This window comes from Nomascus leucogenys, chromosome 14 (genome assembly GCF_006542625.1).
Source record: "Nomascus leucogenys isolate Asia chromosome 14, Asia_NLE_v1, whole genome shotgun sequence".
Classification (NCBI taxonomy): Eukaryota; Metazoa; Chordata; class Mammalia; order Primates; family Hylobatidae; genus Nomascus; species Nomascus leucogenys.
The window spans coordinates 50,950,137-50,968,435 of NC_044394.1; the positions used below are offsets into that span (position 1 = coordinate 50,950,137).

The 18,299-nt window shown below is 49.0% G+C and overlaps 1 protein-coding gene across 4 annotated transcripts in view; it reads left to right on the forward strand.

Moving 5' to 3' along the window:
• Nucleotides 1-12,102: 12,102 nt before the first annotated feature.
• SLC39A11 (solute carrier family 39 member 11) overlaps nucleotides 12,103-18,299 on the forward strand; it is a 463,670-nt gene continuing 457,473 nt past the window's right edge. For 2 of the 4 annotated variants that reach the window (XM_003279611.3, XM_030827265.1), the window contains exons 1-2: nucleotides 12,103-12,206; nucleotides 16,069-16,187. In XM_003279611.3, the coding sequence (XP_003279659.1) occupies nucleotides 16,080-16,187 (108 nt within the window). In that variant the 5' untranslated portion in view covers nucleotides 12,103-12,206; nucleotides 16,069-16,079. Of the gene's footprint in view, nucleotides 12,207-12,701; nucleotides 12,995-15,083; nucleotides 15,130-16,068; nucleotides 16,188-18,299 lie in introns of those variants that run through there. The other 2 variants (XM_030827262.1, XM_030827264.1) reach the window with 2 other exon arrangements.

Genomic DNA, 18,299 nt, shown 5'->3' on the forward strand with positions numbered 1-18,299 from the left:
CAGCAGAGGAAGTTATTTGTTTTCCTGCTTAAATCTCTAAACATTCACCCAGAACACATCCAGGTTTTGTGGATTCTGAAACTTATACAATTTTGAAGGTCTTCTTTAAGAAAAAGTAAGAAATTTAGGTAGGAAAATGAATATTACTTTAGAATGAGAAAGAAATCACAAATACCTAGACTTTAGGTTTGGGTCCTTTTCTTCTGAGATATCTTTTGACAATTTATCAGCAGAGTTTACATTGATATGTAACTGTTCTCCTCCCCATTGGGAACACTCTCCGCTCCCAGCAACCCACTTGCGAGTGAAGGCCCTGGGCCTGGCTGTGCTGAAACGCGTGACCAATTGTTCTCTCCTGTTGATTTGTCCTCACTAGCTAGAGTGACTCACTGGCTTCCAGCAGTGGAAGGCATGGATGTATTATAAGGAATAAGAAAAAAAAGGAGAGAGGGAGTTTAATAATACAATAGCTTTGATAATAAGCCTTAGTTTCTAATGCAGAATTGATCCAATTTCCGAAGTTTCTAGACTGGAAGCATCGTGAGGCCACAGTTGCATCTGTCTCGCCTTCTGGTGAGTACCCAGTGACCCAGACGTGCCTCTGACACAGTGAGTGTGTGGTAAACATTTGCTGAGTGACTGAATGAATGAACAGGCCATTTATATGATCCATGCAATTGTGAAAGAATAGCCTCAAAATAGAACTTAATTGTTTAGCAATTTCCCTCCGTAAGCCTATCAAAATGGCCTCCACAGAATTGCTTAATATGAGATGCCAGAAAACTTGTTTGAAGCAACAAATGTAGAAAAATGAGAAAAACTGATTTATGCCAATTATCATTTCAGAGACAGGGATGATTTCATATTCTGTCAGTGGTGTTTTTTTTTTTGTCTAATAATTGGATATCTTATTAAGCTGGCAGTAAAGCAAGCTTGGTTTTGCATTTTCTATACCTGTCACAAGTCCAGGCGCGGTGGCTTACGCCTGTAATCCCAGCCCTTTGGGAGGCTGAGGTGGGAGGATCACCTGATGTCAGGAGTTCAAGACCAGCCTGGCCAATATGGCGAAACCCTGTCTCTACTAAAAATACAAAAATTAGCCGGGCATGGTGGCGTGCATCTGTAATCCCAGCTACTCGGTAGGCTGAGGCAGGGAGAATTGCTTGAACTCAGGAGGTGGAGGTTGCAGTGAGCAGAGATTGTGCCACTGCACTCCAGCCTGGGTGACAGAGTGAGACTCTGCCTCAAAAAAAAAAACAAACAAAAAACAAAACGAAAAAAACCTATCACAAAACCAGAAATGTTGCTCCTAACAATAGATGTGCATAAAGTCAGTGAAACTGGCCAGGCACAGTGGCTCATGCCTGTAATTCCAGCACTTTGGGAGGCTGAGGTGGGCAGATCATGAGGTCAGGAGATCGAGACTATCCTGGCTAACATGGTGAAACCCCGTCTCTACTAAAAATACAAAAATTTAGCCAGGCGCAGTGGTGGGTGCCTGTAGTCCCAGCTACTTGGGAGGCTGAGGCAGGAGAATGGCGTGAACCCAGGAGGCGGAGCTTGCAGTGAGCCGAGATAGCACCACTGCGGTCCAGCCTGGGCAAAAGAGCGAGACTCCGTCTCAAAAAAAAAAAAAAAAAAAAAAGGCATCACGCTATCTGACTTCAGACTATACTACAAGGCTACAGTAACCAAAACAGCATGATACTGGTACTGAAACAGAGATATAGACCAATGGAACAGAACAGAGCCCTCAGAATTAATACTACACATCTGCAACTATCTGATCTTTGACAAACCTGACAAAAACAAGAAATGGGGAAAGGATTCCCTATTTAACAAATGGTGCTGGGAAAACTGGCTAGCCATATGTAGAAAGCTGAAACTGGATCCCTTCCTTACACCTTATACAAAAATTAATTCAAGGTGGATTAAAGACTTAAATGTTAGACCTAAAACCATAAAAACCCTAAAGAAAACCTAGGCAATACCATTCAGGACATAGGCATGGGCAAGGATTTCATGTCTAAAACACCAAAAGCAATGGCAACAAAAGCCAAAATTGACAAATGGGATCTAATTAAACTAAAGAGCTTCTGCACAGCAAAAGAAACTACCATCAGAGTCAACAGGCAACCTACAGAATGGGAGAAAATTTTTGCAATCTACTCATCTGACAAAGGGCTAATATCCAGAATCTACAAAGAACTCAAACAAATTTACAAGAAAAAAGCAACCCTATCAAAAAGTGGGCAAAGGACATGAACAGACACTTCTCAAAAGAAGACATCTATGCAGCCAACAGACACGTGAAAAAATGCTCATCATCACTGGCCATCAGAGAAATGCAAATCAAAACCACAATGAGATACCATCTCACACCAGTTAGAATGGCCATCATTAAAAAGTCAGGAAACAACAAGTGCTGAAGAGGATGTGGAGAAACAGGAACACTTTTACACTGTTGGTGGGACTGTAAACTAGTTCAACCATTGTGGAAGTCAGTGTGGCGATTCCTCAGGGATCTAGAACTAGAAATACCATTTGACCCAGCCATCCCATTACTGGGTATATACCCAAAGGATTATAAATCATGTTGCTATAAAGACACATGCACACATATGTTTATTGTGGCACTACTCACAGTAGCAAAGACTTGGAACCAACCCAGATGTCCAACAATGATAGACTGGATTAAGAAAATGTGGCACATATACACCATGGAATACTATGCAGCCATAAAAAAGGATAAGTTCATGGTCTTTGTAGGGACATGGATGAAGCTGGAAACCATCATTCTCAGCAAACTATCACAAGGACAGAAAACCAAACACCGCATGTTCTTACTCATAGGTGGGAATTGAACAATGAGAACTCATGGACACAGGAAGGGGAACATCACACACTGGGGCCTGTTGTGGGGTGGGGGAAGAGGGAGGGATAGCATTAGGAGATATACCTAATGTAAAAGACGAATTAATGGGTGCAGCACACCAACATGGCACATGTATACGTATGTAACAAACCTGCACGTTGTACACATGTACCCTAGAACTTAAAGTATAATCATAATAAAAGTCAGTGAAAGCTTTACTGTTGTGCCTCCCTTGAGCACGTGTGGTGCAGGTTTGGATCTAAACATTAGTCAAAGGTAAGGAGGGACTGGATTGGCAACTTGGTTTCTCCTTTAAGCCTCTAGGCAGCATTTCCTTGTACTAGGCTCAGAAAATGGTGCCAGGTGGCTGTTGGCTGCCCTGGGTGGTGCTTACATAAGAGGCTGGTTAGAATTGCCTGTTCAGAGGCGGGGAACAGTGGCTCACGCCTATAATTCCAGCACTTTGGGAGGCGAAGGTGGGCAGATCACTTGAGGCCAGGAGTTCAAGACCAGCCTGATCAACATGGTGAAACCTCGTCTCTACTAACAATACAAAACTTAGCCTGGCATGCGGGCGGGTGCCTGTAATCCCAGCTACTCAGGAGGCGGAGGCAGGAGAATCACTTGAACCTGGGAGATGGAGGCTGCAGTGAGCCAAGATTGTGCTACTGCACTCCAGCCTGGGTGACAGAGCGAGCCTCTGTCTAAAAAGAAAAAAAGATAAGACTTATGTGTCAGATCGACTTACTCTTTAAATAAATCTTGAACAGCTACTGTGTACCATGCACTGGGGATACAGTAAGACAAAAGGCAGACGTGGTAGTGCTCTCATGGAACTTGCATTTGGGGAGACCAAACAAACAAACAAACAGGATTGCCAGACATCAAGATGTGCCAGGAAGAAAACAATGGCTTGGATGATCTACATTAGATTGGATATTCCAGGAAGGCCTCTTGGAAAGGGTGACATTGGAGCTGAGATCCAAATAACAGAGGACCCAGACAGATGAAAATTTGGGAGACAGGCAGAGGGTGCAGCAAGCACAAAGGCCCTGAGGCAGGAGTGTGCTTGGTGTTCCAGAAGGCAGATCAGCCTGGATGAAGCAGAGTGAGGAAGGGGTTCGGAGTGATTCTGGGTGTTCTTGAAGCCACCAGTGTTTACATCAAGGGCGGTGTGGAGCTCTCAGAGGGTTTGTCATAGCAGACTGGCATGACCGTATTTTTGTCTTTTTTGTTTGTTTGTTTGATACAGAGTCATACTCTGTCACCTGGGCTGGAGTGCAGTGCCACGCCACGATCTTGACTCACTGCAACCTCCACCTTTCAGGTTCACGCGATTCTCCTGCCTCAGCCTCGTGAGTAGCTGAGACTACAGGCATGCGCCACCACGCCCGGCTAATTTTTGTATTTTTAGTAGAGATGGGGTTTCACCACGTTGGCAAGGCTGGTTTCGAACTCCTGACCTCAAGGGATCCGCTCGCCTTTGCCTTCCGAAGTGCTGGGATTACAGGTGTGAGCCACCGTCCCCAGCCTGTGTTTTTTGTCTTTAAAACATCACTTTGGCTGCTGTGAAGAGCGGGAACTGTTTGGAGGGCACTGGGGGAATCAGGAACGTCTACCAGGTGGTCAGGGCAGGATGATGCAGCAGAGTTGTTTGAGCACAGGTGGCAGCGGTGGCAGTGGAGGGAAGGGGATGAATTCTGGATAGATGGGTGGAGGGTAATTTTTAAAATCCCCTGAACAAACAACAATAGGAAACCCCTTACATTTCTATAGCACGTCTATAAACTGCCTATTACTGTCACTGTTGGGTTCCCATCTGCAGATCTGAGAGCCAGTTCCCGCTGGGTTTATTATCTACACTCTGTGGAAGGAAGGAACAGGCTGCCCCAGGCTCAGAGGCTCAGTCCTCACGCTGTGTCGGTGGTCAGCCTCCAGCACAGGGGGGGAAATGGCAGGCAAGAGAGGACGGACAAGGCAGAGCCTCATCTGTTGAGTTGGCCGCCCTGTACCTGGCTCCAGCAAAGTGCACGACACAGGGTAAGCACTGAAGAAACGTCTGCTGAGTCCATGAAGAATGAATAAGTGAAGGAGGAAGAGGGCTGCTGGGTAATAATCGTTCAAGGGAGCCTGGTGGATACGTGCTAGGTAGGGTGTTGGAGGCGTCACTCCAGGTCACAGTAACCTGGAAAGAGCATTGTGTTATTTACTCCCACACTCAGGGTGAGGAGAATGAAGCCGAGAGTATAACTGCCCAATGGGTTCACCTTGCCCACTGCTTAGACAGAGCCGATTTATTAAGACAGGGGAATTGCAATAGAGAAAGAGTAATTCATGCAGAGCAGGCTGTGCCCTGCTCTGTCCCACTGCCGTCTTCCAGGAGGAGGTGCCAGCATGGCGTTTAGCCAGATCAAACTACAGCAATTGCTGTGGGAAAGGCCGTCCACCATCTTGTTGTCCTGCGATTCCTTTGCTGATGATCCGCATCAGTCAGGGTCCTCTGATGCGTGGGAAGCAGTCCTCGTTGCCTGCAAAGCACCCTGCCGCCGGAGTTTTATTGTTACTCAAATCAGTCTCCCAGAGCATTCAGGGATCAGAGTTTTTTTGTTTGTTTGTTTGTTTGTTTTTTGAGATGAAGTCTGGAGTGTAGTGGTGCGATCTTGGCTCACTGAAACTTCCGCCTCCTGGGTTCAAGCAATTCTCTTGCCTCAGACTCCTGAGTAGCTGGGTCTACAGGTGCACACCACCACCCCCAGCTAATTTTTGTATTTTTAGTAGAGACGGGGTTTCGCCATGTTGGCCAGGCTGGTCTCTAACTCTTGACCTCAGGTGATCTGCCCACCTCAGCCTCCCAAAGTGCTGGGATTACAGGTGTGAGCCACCGTGTCCGGCCAAGATCAGAGTTTTTAAGGATAATTTGGTGAATGGGGAAGGCCATTGAGTTGAGAGTGCTGATTGGTTGGCTTGGAGATGAAATTATAGGGAGTTGAAGCTGTTCTCTTGTGCGGAGTCAGTTCCTAGGTAGGGGCCACAAGATCATATAAACCAGTTTTATTTATCTGGGTGGTACCAACTGATCCATCAAGTGCAGGGTCTGCAAAATATCTCAAGCACTGATCTTAGAAGCAGTTTAGGGAGGGTCAGAATCTTGTAGCCTCTAGCGGCATGATTCATAAACCATAATTTCTTTTTTCTCTTTTTTTTTTTTTTTTTTGAGGTGGAGTCTCACTCTTGCTCAGGCTGGAGTGCAGTGGTGTGATCTTGGCTCACCGCAGCCTCCACCTCCTGGGTTCAAGTGATTTTCGTGTCTCAGCCTCCTGTGTAGCTGGGATTACAGATGTGAGCCAGCACGCCAGGCCAATTTTTGTGTTTTTAGTAGAAACGGGGTTTCACCATGTTAGCCAGGCTGGTCTCAAACTCCTGACCTCAGGTTATCTGCCCATCTTGGCTTTCCAAAATGCTGGGATTACAGGCATGAGCTACTGTGCCCAGTAATAATTTCTAATCTTGTGACTAATTTGTTAGTCCTACAAAGGCAGTCTAATCCCCAGGCAAGAAGCAGGTTTCTTTTGGGAAAGGGCTGTTACCATCTTTGTTTTAAACTATAAACTATAAATTCCTCCTAAAGGTAGTTCAGCCTATGTCTAGGAATGAACAAGGACAGTTTGGAGGTTAGAAGCAAGATAGAGTTGGTTAGGTCAAATCTCTTTCACTGTTGCCATTACAGTTGTATTTTTTCTTTTTTTTTTGAGATGGAGTTTCGCTCTGTTCCCCAGGCTGGAGTGCAGTGGTGCCAATTTTTCTTTTTCTTTTTTTTGAGACAGAGTCTCGCTCTGTTTCCCAGGCTGGAGTGCAGTGGCGCCAATTTTTCTTTTCTTTTCTTTTTTTTTTTGAGACGGAGTCTTGCTCTGTTCCCCAGGCTGGAGTGCAATGGCGTGATCTTGGCTCACTGCACCCTCTGCCTCTCAGGTTCATGTGATTCTCATGCCTCAGCCTCCCCAGAAGTTGGGATTACAGGTGCCCTCCATCACGCCTGGCTAATTTTTGTATTTTTAGTAGAGACGGGGTTTTGCCATATTGGCCAGACTGGTCTCAAACTCCTGACCTCAAGTGATCCGCCTGCCTCGACCCCTCAAAGTGCTGGGATGACATGTGTGAGCCACCATGCCCGGCCTCTGTTACAGTTTTGCAATGGTGGTTTCAAGAGGGGTTGGGAAATGCGTCCGTGAGAACCCACATGCCAAGCTAGGCTTTCTCCTGTGTGGTCAGATTCTGAAGCTAGCAATCAACTGCTATATTACCTCTTAAGAGAAACAGGATGAGAGAGAGGGACAGAGACGGAGAGGGAGAGGGAGAAAAACGAAGATGAAATCCAGGACTCATTGGGCTGGACAACTTTATGCCCATCTCCATTCTTTCTGCAAAGCTGCTGTCCATGATCCCCCTGCTTGCCCCTCCACCCCCTCCACAGTCTTCCAGGAGGAGGGGCCAGCAGGGCATTTAGCCAGATCAAACCACAGTGATTCCTCTAGAAAGGGCCGCCCACCACCTTGTTGCCTTGCGGTTCCTTTGCTGATGGCTGGCATCAGTCTTAGGGCCCTTTGATGCATGGGAAGCAGACTTCACTGCCTGCAAATCCCCCTGCCACTGCTTCTGGAGCCACTGTTCTGGTCTGTTCTTGCATATCCCATCCCTTTGCCCTGGGGGCGTCAGGCCACCTTAGGTCCCATGGGAGAGAATAGGAATGGACTGTGGGTGGGGTGGAGGTCAGAGCCAGTGTATTCAGCTTTCAGGAAACATTTTTTTTTTTCTTTTTTTGAGTTGGAGTTTTGCTCTTGTTGCCTAGGCTGGAGTGCAGTGGCGTGATCTCGGCTCACTGCAAGCTCCGCCTCCCAGGTTCAAGTGATTCTCCTTCCTCAGCATCCTGAGTAGCTGGGCTTACAGGCACCCACCACCACAGCCAGCTAATTTTTGTATTTTTAGTAGAGATGGGGTTTCACCAGGTTGGCCAGGCTGATCTTGAACTCCTGACCTCAGGTGATCCACCCGCCTCGGCCTCCCAAAGTTTTGGGATTACAGATGTGAGCCACCGCACCTGGCCCAGAAAACATTTTCTTCTGGCCAACACTCTGGCACTTTTGACTGTAAGGGAGTGTGTGAAAGGGGCACTTTGTATGTTTGCGGAGTGGGCATGTGTGTGGGGGTTTATTGAGAAAGATGGGGAAATGGTAAGATTTGTCTCATGGGGGTTATCACCCTTCCCGCTTATGGGCTTGGTGTGGTTTAAAGAAAGTGAGATACAGAAATGCTGATCAAGGTGGCTCTGGGTCTTATCCTGTGAGCCCTGAATGCCCGATGCAGGAAGGGCACCATCTCAGGAGTCAGCTGGGCTTGGTGTCCCACACTGCCCCATGGACCTTGGGTCACTCCAGAGCTTTCCTGAGCCTCAAGTTCCTTATCTGTAGAATGGGGATAATGATACCTTCCCCTCAGAATTGTGAGTTTTACATAAGAAGAGGATGTAAAGATAAAGTGGCCCAGGCCGGGCATTCAACAAATGTTAGTTGCTTCACTGCTTTTCCTTCCCCACATCAAGTTTACCTACGCATTGCATGCAAGCATCTTTTTTTTTTTTTTTTTTTTTTGAGATGGAGTCTCGCTCTGTTCCCCAGGCTGGAATGCAGTGGCGCAATCTTGGCTCACTGCAAGCTCCGCCTCCCGGGTTCACGCCATTCTCCTGCCTCAGCCTCTCTGAGTAGCTGGGACTACAGGCACCCGCCACCACGCCCGGCTAATTTTTTGTATTTTTAGTAGAGACGGTGTTTCACCGTGGTCTCGATCTCCTGACCTCAGGATCCGCCCGCCTCGGCCTCCCAAAGTGCTGGGATTACAAGCGTGAGCCACCGCGCCTGGCCCATGCAAGCATCTTTTGAGGATATGCTGTAATATGAGGTGCTATCCTGGCTGGGATGTGGGGAAGAAGCTCAGTAAGGAGCTTGATTCCAATCCTGGGTCTGTGTGCCGAATATAGCAGTGAAGTTAGATCCTACAGTATAAGATAGAAGGAGGCAAAGGCCTTAGAATCCAGATGGAGTTCTATGGGACCTTAGAGGATAGAGACTTGATTTGTAATCAGGGCTGGGACAGGTGGGAGATGAGGTGAGATGGGGTGCCCAAGGAGAATGCATTAAACCTGGGTCTTGCAGGATGGCGGGGCTTAGATTTGGGAGGCGAAGGACAGTTCAGCAGAAATGGTATAGGGGGGTTAGGAGTGGCAGGGAGGGAAGGCTGTGTGGAGGCCGGCGAGCTGTCCAGCCTGGCTTGGCCAGAGGGCACAGGGAGGAGAACCCTGGGGGACAGACTTGAGAATGTTTAGTTGGAATCATACCACGGGAAACCTCGAATTCCGGGCTGAAGCATTTGAACTTTATGCCAAAGGCACTGGGGAGCTTTTGGAGCTTTTTGAGCAGGAGAGTGACATGCTGTGCTTTAGGCAGGCTGATCTTGGTAGTGGTACATGGAACAGACTAGACGGGGTAAGTGGAAGGAGGTGACTCCCATGACCTAGATGAAGGATGGGGAGGTTGAATCCTCACAGCAGTAGTGAGAAAGGAGAGAAAGGATTGGGCAGGAGAGGCACTTTGTGGATCGTTGTAAACATTTCTGTTTATTTTTCATTATAAAGAATTTAAGCGGCTGGGCACAGTGTCTCACTCCTGTAATGCTAGCATTTTGGGAGGCTGAGGCGGGCAGATTGCTTGAGCTCAGGAGGTCGAGACCAGCCTGGCCAACATGGCAAAACCCTGTCTCTACTAAAAATACAAAAAATTAGCTGGTGTGGTGGCACGCACCTGTAGTCCCAGCTACTTGGGAGGCCGGCTGAGGCACGAGAATCACTTGAACCTGGGAGGTGGAGGGTGCAGCGAGCCAAGATTGCACCACTGCACTCCAGCCTGGGTTACAGAGCGAGACTCCATCTAAAAAAAAAAAAAAAAAAAAAAAAAAAAAAAGAATTTAAGCATGCACAAAACTAGAAACAGAAACATTTAACGAACCTCTATGTGTCCATTCCCCAGGTTCAACAATGATTAATTTTTTATTTTTAAGAGAGAGGGTCTTTCGCTGAAGTGCAGTGGCACCATTACAGCTCACTGCAGCCTCAAACTCCTGGGCTCAAGCGATCCTCCCCGCTCAGCCTCCCTAGTAGCTGGGACTACAGGCCCAGCTACCATCTGCCACCATGCCCAGCTACATTTTTAAAACTTTTTGTAGCGACGAGGTCTCGCTTTGTTGCCCAGGCCGGTCTCAAACTCTTGGGCTCAAGCAATCTGCCCACCTTGTCCTCCCAAAGTGCTGGGATTACAGGTGTGAACCACCATGCCCAACCTAAGAATGGTTAATTCATGGCCAATTTTGTTTAATCTCTACTGCATCCACTTCTTTCTTCCATCGTATTTTGAAGTGAGTCTAAGATATCATATCATTTTATGGCTATTGCAGCGTGCAGGAAGAGCTATGACATTTTGGAAGATGAGTTGGTGGGCCGTGCCACGTGGGTATTGCGTCTCTGTGTGCCTGTACGTAACTCTCTTATGTGGAATTGCAATGACTGATTTCACTTTTCCAAGTTGGGGGTCTTTTAAGGGCAAAGACCACCCTCCAGTGGCCAGGCTGTCTTCTCTTCCCCGCGGAGTGCATGGTATATGGTGCCAATATCAGTGTGAACAACCTAGTTCCACTGGAAAAAGGCCTGTTATTGGACCCTTTGGGCTCTGGCCATTGAGACCGCGGGTAGTTTTTCTGCTCAGGTCATGCTCTGATATGTTGTCAAATAAAACACAGGACACTCAGCTGGGTTTCAATTTCAGATCAACAACAAATAGCCTGTAATGTAAGTATGTCCCAAACATTGCCCAGGGCATATTTATAGTAATAAATGACTTGTTATTTATCTGAAATTCAAATTTAATCCGGCATTTTTTTTTTTTTTTTTTGAGATGGAGTTTTGCTCTGTCGCCCAGGCTGGAGTGCAGTGGCGTGATCTTGGCTCACTGCAAGCTCGGGCTCTCGGGTTCACGCCATTCTCCTGCCTCAGCCTCCCGAGTAGCTGGGACTACAGGTGCCTGCCACCATGCCCAGCTAATTTTTTGTATTTTTAGTAGAGACAGGGTTTCACCGTATTAGCCAGGATGGTCTCAATCTCCGGACGTCGTGATCCACCCACCTCGGCCTCCCAAAGTGCTGGGATTACAGGCGTGAGCCACAGCGCCCAGCCCAGGCATCTTGTATCTATTTATTTATTTATTTTGTTTTGTTTTGTTTTTGGCTAAATCTAGCCAATCCTATCCTCTGGTCTTTTCACAAAACTCCTGCAGATCAAAGCCTTTGACCTAGGGCAGTGCTTTTCAAAGGGTGGTCCCAGGACAGCAGCATCAGCAACTCCTAGCTCAAAACAAAATCTCAGGCCAGGCGCGGTGGCTCATGCCTATAATCCAGCACTTTGGGAGGCCCACGCGAGTGGATCATTTGAGGTCAGGGGTTCGAGACCAGCCTGGGCAATGTGGTGAAACCCCGTCCCTACTAAAAAAATAAAAATACAAAAATTAGCGGGGTTTGGCAGCACGCGCCTGTGATCCCAGCTACTCGGGAGGCTGAAGCAGGAGAATCGCTTGAACATAGGAGGCAGAGGCTGCAGTGACCCGAGATTGGGCCACGGCACTCCAGCCTGGGCGAAAGAGCGAGACTCCATCTCAAAAAAGCAAAAACAAAAACATCCCAAAATGCCAGCCCCACCCAGAATGACGGAACCAGAGCCTCTGGGGGTGCTGGCATTCTGTATTTGACCCCCTCCAGTGATTATTTTGAGGGTCACTGACTGGAGAATGATGCCGATGCCATCACATTACCTGCCCCCAGCCTCCCCCGCAACACACACACACACAGCACATCCTGCCCTGCTGCGCACCCAGTGCCATGGACCTGGCTGCCAAAGGTGTAGAAGCATAGGCAACATCAGGAGTGTTACAAAGGGCTCTTTCCTTCGGTGTTTGTAGCTTCCCCTAGGGCTGCAGTCATTCGCAGACTGCTGGGCGCTTGGCCTCAGGGCTCTGTTCTGCCCGCCCAGATCTGTTCCTGAGCCTGCAGACGGCTGTGAACCAGAGAATCTATTCTTCAGGCGGGAGTTGCCAGTTGCGGCCAAGGGGGCGGGGCCCGGAGGCGGGAGGGCCACGTGTGCGGGAGGGAAGCAGGAAGTGACTGCGGGAGTGGAGGCGGCGAGCGAGTGGCAGCAGGGGCTGATGGAAGTGCAGTGGGGGCTGGAGAGGGCACCCTAGTGAGTTGGCTTTTCTCTCCTTCGGTGCCTTTGGTTGGGCTCGAGGCCCGGGGTCGGGGGCCATCAGGACAAGAGTGTGGGACTTGGAAGGGCAGCCACCTGGAGCTTGGAAGGGGGTACGCCTGGAGAGAGGAGGGGTTTGGAGGAGAAATTGGAGGCTTTGGCAGGTGGCGGGGCGGGGTGGGAGGGTGAGGGGTGGTGGGAAGGAAGTCCCCGGACCCCCGCTATGTTCCTCTCCAGGGTGATCTGGAAGGCAATGACATGCCTTCCTTTTACAGTCTTAACCCAAGATCCTCTTCGTTCATCGCTTCCTAGGGGGTGTGTGGGGGTACCCGGGATTCCTGGGAGCAGAGGCAGCTACAATTCCAGCTGCTCCCAGGCCCCTCCCACTTGCTCTGGCTGTTAGCTGGACCTCTTGAACTTGACTGGGAATCTGGTTAACTTGCAGCAGGTCTGGGTGGGGCGTGACAGTGTGCATTTCTAACCAATTCCCAGGTTGGGTGGTCCACGGACCACGCTTTGAGTAGCGAGGCATTAGAGAACTTTTCCACACTCCTCTCTGCCCAGACCCGAATCCTTCTGCTGGATTCCCCCTCTTGGAGTTAGGGCATGTGTGTGCATCTCCACTAAGGCCCAGCAGCCCTAGTGCTGTTTCCACTTCTGCAACTTCACCAGCCTCTTGAACTGATTCTTGGAAGCGGAACAACAGGTTTAAAAGGAGGAGAAAGGAAATAAAGAAAACAAACCTGTATCAATCAGCTGGGAATGCCCATGTGCTGCTGTGGCAGGTGTGTACAAGTGTACAGGCTGTTGGCATTTTAAGAGTTGGAACGGGCAGAGAATGATTCTCCCTGCCGCTAACGAATCAGGGTTGATGGAATTAATATCCCCATCGTGAGGAAGTCTGAGCCCCATTGTGTAAGCTGTGCTGGAGATGCTGTGCCCTAAAGTCGTTACTGGTCTGCCGGTTAGAGAAAACTTCTTGTTCTCTTGGGACTCTGCCAGAAACTTTTTCTTCTCTTGAGACTCTGCAGAAAACTTTCTGTTCTTTTGGGACTCTTCTTTGCTCTTGCCAATCCCACGTGGGGCAGGAGAACTCATTTTCTAAGCTCTTGGTATTGTAGAAGTTTTACCAGTTTGTTTGTTTTATTTATTTATTTATTTATTTATTTATTTATTTATTTATTTTTTTTTTTGAGACAGAGCCTTGCTCTGTCACCCGGGCTGGAGTGCAGTGGCGCGATCTCAGCTCATTGCAACCTCCGCCTCCCGGGTTCAAGCGATTACTCCTGCCTCAGCCTCCCGAGTAGCTGGGACTACAGGCACTGGGACTACAGGCACATGCCATGACGCCCGACTAATTTTTGTGTTTTTAGTAGAGATGGGGTTTCACCATGTTGGCCAGGCTAGTCTCGAACTCCTGACCTCTGGTGATCTGCCTGCCTTGGCCTCCCAAGGTGCTGGGATTACCGGCATGAGCCACTGCGCCTGGCCAAGTTTTACCAGTTTTAATCTTTTGCTTTCCACAGTTTAATGTGCATAAGAATCCCCCATGGAATTCCACAAAATGCGGACCCTGATTCAGAAAGTCTGGGGTGAGACCTGAGTTTCTGCATTCCTAACTAGCTCCCAAGCCGGACCAGTGCTGCTGGTTCTCTGACCACCCTTGTAGCAAGCATTTAAAACAGCAAATAGAAAAGAAACTTCTCCGAGGGGCACTGGGCTTGCATTGCCCGTGATCAATGCTGCTCCTGTTGGGATGGAAAGGATGGTGGCCTTGGTCTTCCCTCTATGTCCCTTTTTCTGACTCAGGAGGGTGCTCAGATATACATGGGGACAGGCTTAGATGAGTGTTTCCCTATCCCACTAACCACCAGGAACACCCACGAGCTTCCTCTGTTCTGTTCACCAGCCCACAAGATCCACGTTGACTTTGGCCTGTTGGCAAATGTAAATTGTTTGCTCTCTTCTGTAGCTGTCAGGAGGCACATTCAAATACAGGAAAGAAAGGTGTTTTTGTTATGCCCTGTCTTGGATGATAAGTACTCAGAGGATGATCACTTTGTGCTGTTCTTTGTAAATGCTGTTTGAAATTTTATCCCCAGCAACTCGGAATAGATGATTGGTGTAATGGTCCAGATGGCTTGGTTTAAAAACAAAGACCAACCCCTCTTTTTAGGGTGGCTTAGCATGATGACGGATGTAAAGAGTAGTTTTTTAAAAATGATATTTTTTTCTTTAATTGGCGTGGTCACAGTTTTCACAATTGGTGCAGTTCGTTTAGAGTGTGGGAACTAGAGTATGATTCCATAGATGCTATTTATCTCAGGGTTTCTGGCACAGAAGCTGAGCCAGGGCTCACCTGGGCTCACCTGGACCCATAGCCCTTCCTAGGTTTGAGCCTGGGTGTGTTGCTGAGCCGCTTGGCATAAGGGCTGCGTCCGCACTCTGCCATGGTTTCCTTCCAGGGTCAATCGAGGCAGCGTCTTCAGCTCTTGATCTGCAGGCTCAGGGCTGCTGGCTCCTCACAGAGCACCAGGGACTGGCAGGACTGAGCCCAGTGTGGTCGTGTCCAGCCAGCCCTCTGGGTGCTGGCAGACCATCAGGGAGATGAATGAGGCTTTGAGATGAAGCCCTGAGCCCAGCGTTTGTATACCAGAACACAGGGCTTTTCAACAAATGGGTTTCTCTGCCTTGTAACTTTCCACAGGGAGAGATCTGATTGTCATCTCAGATCCAGAATTTTAAGCATGTTAAAGTCTGGAGGAGGTTCTCTGGACTGAAATGAGAGGGAGTGGTACTTCCCTTCCTTTCCTTGGTAGGCGGTGGTGTAACTTCAGCTTCAGCAGCAGGGTGCTGAGTTGACCAGGGGACATTCCATTCCTGGGTCCGTTTGCTTGTCCTTGCTGACTGTCCTGTGCAGGTAAGCTGGCCCTTTTCCATCCAGCATATATTTTTCAGGGGTTACAAAGCCCTATTTTACAGGGGTGCCAAATGTGAAAAAGCACCGTCCCCGTCCTCAAGCAACTAAGGCTGTAAAAGATGGAGGCAAAGCCACACTGAGAAAGGACCAAAGCTGCATGCTGGGACAGGGCTGGGGAAGGCCAGAAAAGCCTTGGTCGTGACGTTGGCATTAGGTGGGCTGCAGAGGATGCTCCGGGTTCTGATGGCTGGAAATGTGCAAGGAAGGTATTCCAGGAGGGAACTGTATGAACAGGGACTTGGAGGCAGGATTGTCTGGGGCTTGTGGAAGGTGCCATAAATAATTCAGTTGAGCTGGAGTTTGGTGCTCATGCAGGCATGATGGAGAACAGAATTGGAGAGTCGGGGGTTGGGGGGTATCAAAGGTTGGTCGGTGGAGTTTACCCTTTGGCTGGGCAGGTGCACTGTAGCAGATGTGACGGGGATTTAGATTGGAAGTGTGTTGACATCACCTGAGCTAGTCACCTGTCTTTGGAGGAGGCTGAGCACAGATGGTGGGCAAGAGATGGTAGAAGAGGCAGATTGTGTGGGGGAGGCTGCATCAGACCCTCCTATGCCCCCTTCCTCTGGAATAAACCACATTCTTTGTGCTTCTCTTTGAAACCACTTCTCAATGTTGCAGCCTTTTCTGTGGGTTCCCCTGGCATCTCCCCGTGCCTTCTTTCAGATTAAGAAGATTTCCAGTTCCTGGGAGACCTGGATAGAGAAGCCTGACCTACGTGCTGGGTGGCTGAGGGACACTGGGATGGAGTGGTGGAAGGGTACATACCATCAACCTGGAGGGAGGCCAGCTCCCGCACGGGGTTTAGGACATGCCAGAATATGCGCCTGTCACTGAAACAGACCACCGGCGGCTGACCCTCTCGCTCCTCTTGCACAGCTGTATCCAGCATGCTCCAAGGCCACAGCTCTGTGTTCCAGGCCTTGCTGGGGACCTTCTTCACCTGGGGGATGACAGCAGCTGGGGCAGCTCTCGTGTTCATATTCTCTAGTGGACAGGTGAGTTGCCTTGCTTTGGTTCTGGATGTTGGTGGGGAGCCCCTTGGTAAAGGGGCACCATCCCACTCCATGGAGCAGGTTTGTAGACTTTTCGACGTCCCTGGCCACACCCCCAGGCATGGTGTGCTGGGGTTTGTTCGCTGTCTTCTTGTTTTCTCACCTTCTCCCTGCCAGGCCGGGAGAACAGATGTCTGCTTGCTGTAGACACCTTCACGCACCATCGTCTCCTCTCCTGACCCTTGACAGCCTCGCTTGAAGGGAATGGGAAATGAGAAGCCCAGTTATTGAGGCTTCGTTAGCCTGCTGCCTCATTTCTACCTGCCATGTAATTTCTTTTCTTTTCTTTTTTTTGAGACAGAATCTTGCTCCATTGCCCAGCCTGGAGTGCAGTGGCAGGATCTCAGCTCTCAGCAACCTCCGCCTCCCGGGTTCAAGTGATTCTTCTGCCTCAGCCTCCTGAGTAGCTGGGATTACAGGTGCCCGCCACCATGCCCGGCTAATTTTTGTATTTTTAGTAGAGGTGGGATTTCACCACTGTTCTCAAACTCCTGACCTCAGATGATCCGCCCACCTAGGCCTCCCAAAGTGCTGGGATTGCAGGCGTGAGCCACTGCGCCTGGCCTGCCGTGTAATTTCTTTCAGGCCTGGAGCAAGTGGTACTATGCATGACCGAAGAAGAACATTAGATTTCAGGTGTAACCGTCCTCCCCTGTGGCCTTGAGTTGGGTGGGATGGTTGGAAAGACCTTGGGAGAAGAAGGGGCATCTGTTCCCTTTCTCTTTTAACCCATCTCCAGGTTGTGTCCTTTCCTTTTGGGATGAATATAGACAGACCCACCTCCCTGGCCCCCTGCAAACCCTTACTTCTCTCCCCTACATCTTCCTTGTATCCTACTCACTAGCCCCAGTGCCCTCACTCACTGTCATGCCCCCACAGCCTATGCATGCCTATATCCCCCACATCTCTCCCTTCTCCCACAACCCCATCCTTACACCCCTTCTACACACTCTCCCTATAGTCCCACACACCCACACTTGCACACATACCCATATGCCCTCCCCACACCTCTGCACAACCCACACTCACCTCATATGCCTGAAATTGCATTCTTTTCTCCAACCCAGATCACCCTCAGTCCATAGCCCTGGAGCCATCCGTGGGTATCTTGATGAATGCACAATCCCTGCATCGTTCACCTCGGTAGCCTGAGACATTGTAGGAATGGCAAATGAATAAGTGACTTAAGATCTAGTTCAACATGTTGTGAGGGAGATCTGGAAATGAAAACACCTTTGGAAAGTTCACAAGTCAGGCGCCCTTGTGTTAGAGACCAGTACAGCAGGCCTTGACTTCAACAATAAAATCCCGACCTCCCTTGCTGCACTGCACTGCCCCTGGGAGCTGATGGGTTGGAGATTGGAAATGAGAAAACACACAATCCAGAAACACAGGTTATCTGGAACCTAGGTATATAAGATGCCAAGATAAGTCAAATTCATAGAGACACATTGTAGAATAGCCAGTGGCTACAGAGGAGGGCAAGTTATTCTTGAATGAGTACAGAGTTTCAGGGTGTTTTTTTTTTTTTTTTAGACAGAGTCTCGCTCTGTCACCCAGGCTGGAGTGCAGTGGCGTGATCTTGGTTCACTGCAACCTCTGCTTCCCAGGTTCAAGTGATTCTCCTGCCTCAGCCTCCCGAGTAGCTGGGATTACAGGCATACATCACCACGCCCAGCTAATTTTTTTTGTAGTTTTAGTAGAGACGGGGTTTCACTGATAACCCCATCTGGCCAGGCTGTTTTTTTTATTTATTTTTATTTTTTTTGAGATAGAGTCTTGCCCTGTCACCCAGGCTGGAGTTCAGTGGCGTGATCTCAGCTCACTGCAACCTCCGCCTCCTGGGTTCAAGTGATCCTCCCACCTCAGCCTCCCAAGTAGCTGAGACTACGGGTCTGTACCACCGTACCCAGCTAATTTTTGTATTTTTAGTGGAGATGGGGTTTCACTATGTTGGTCAGGCAGGTTTTGAACTCCTGACCTCAAGCGATCTGCCTGCCTCGGCCTCCCAGACTGTTGGGATTACAGGTGTGCACCACCATGCCCAGCTGAGTT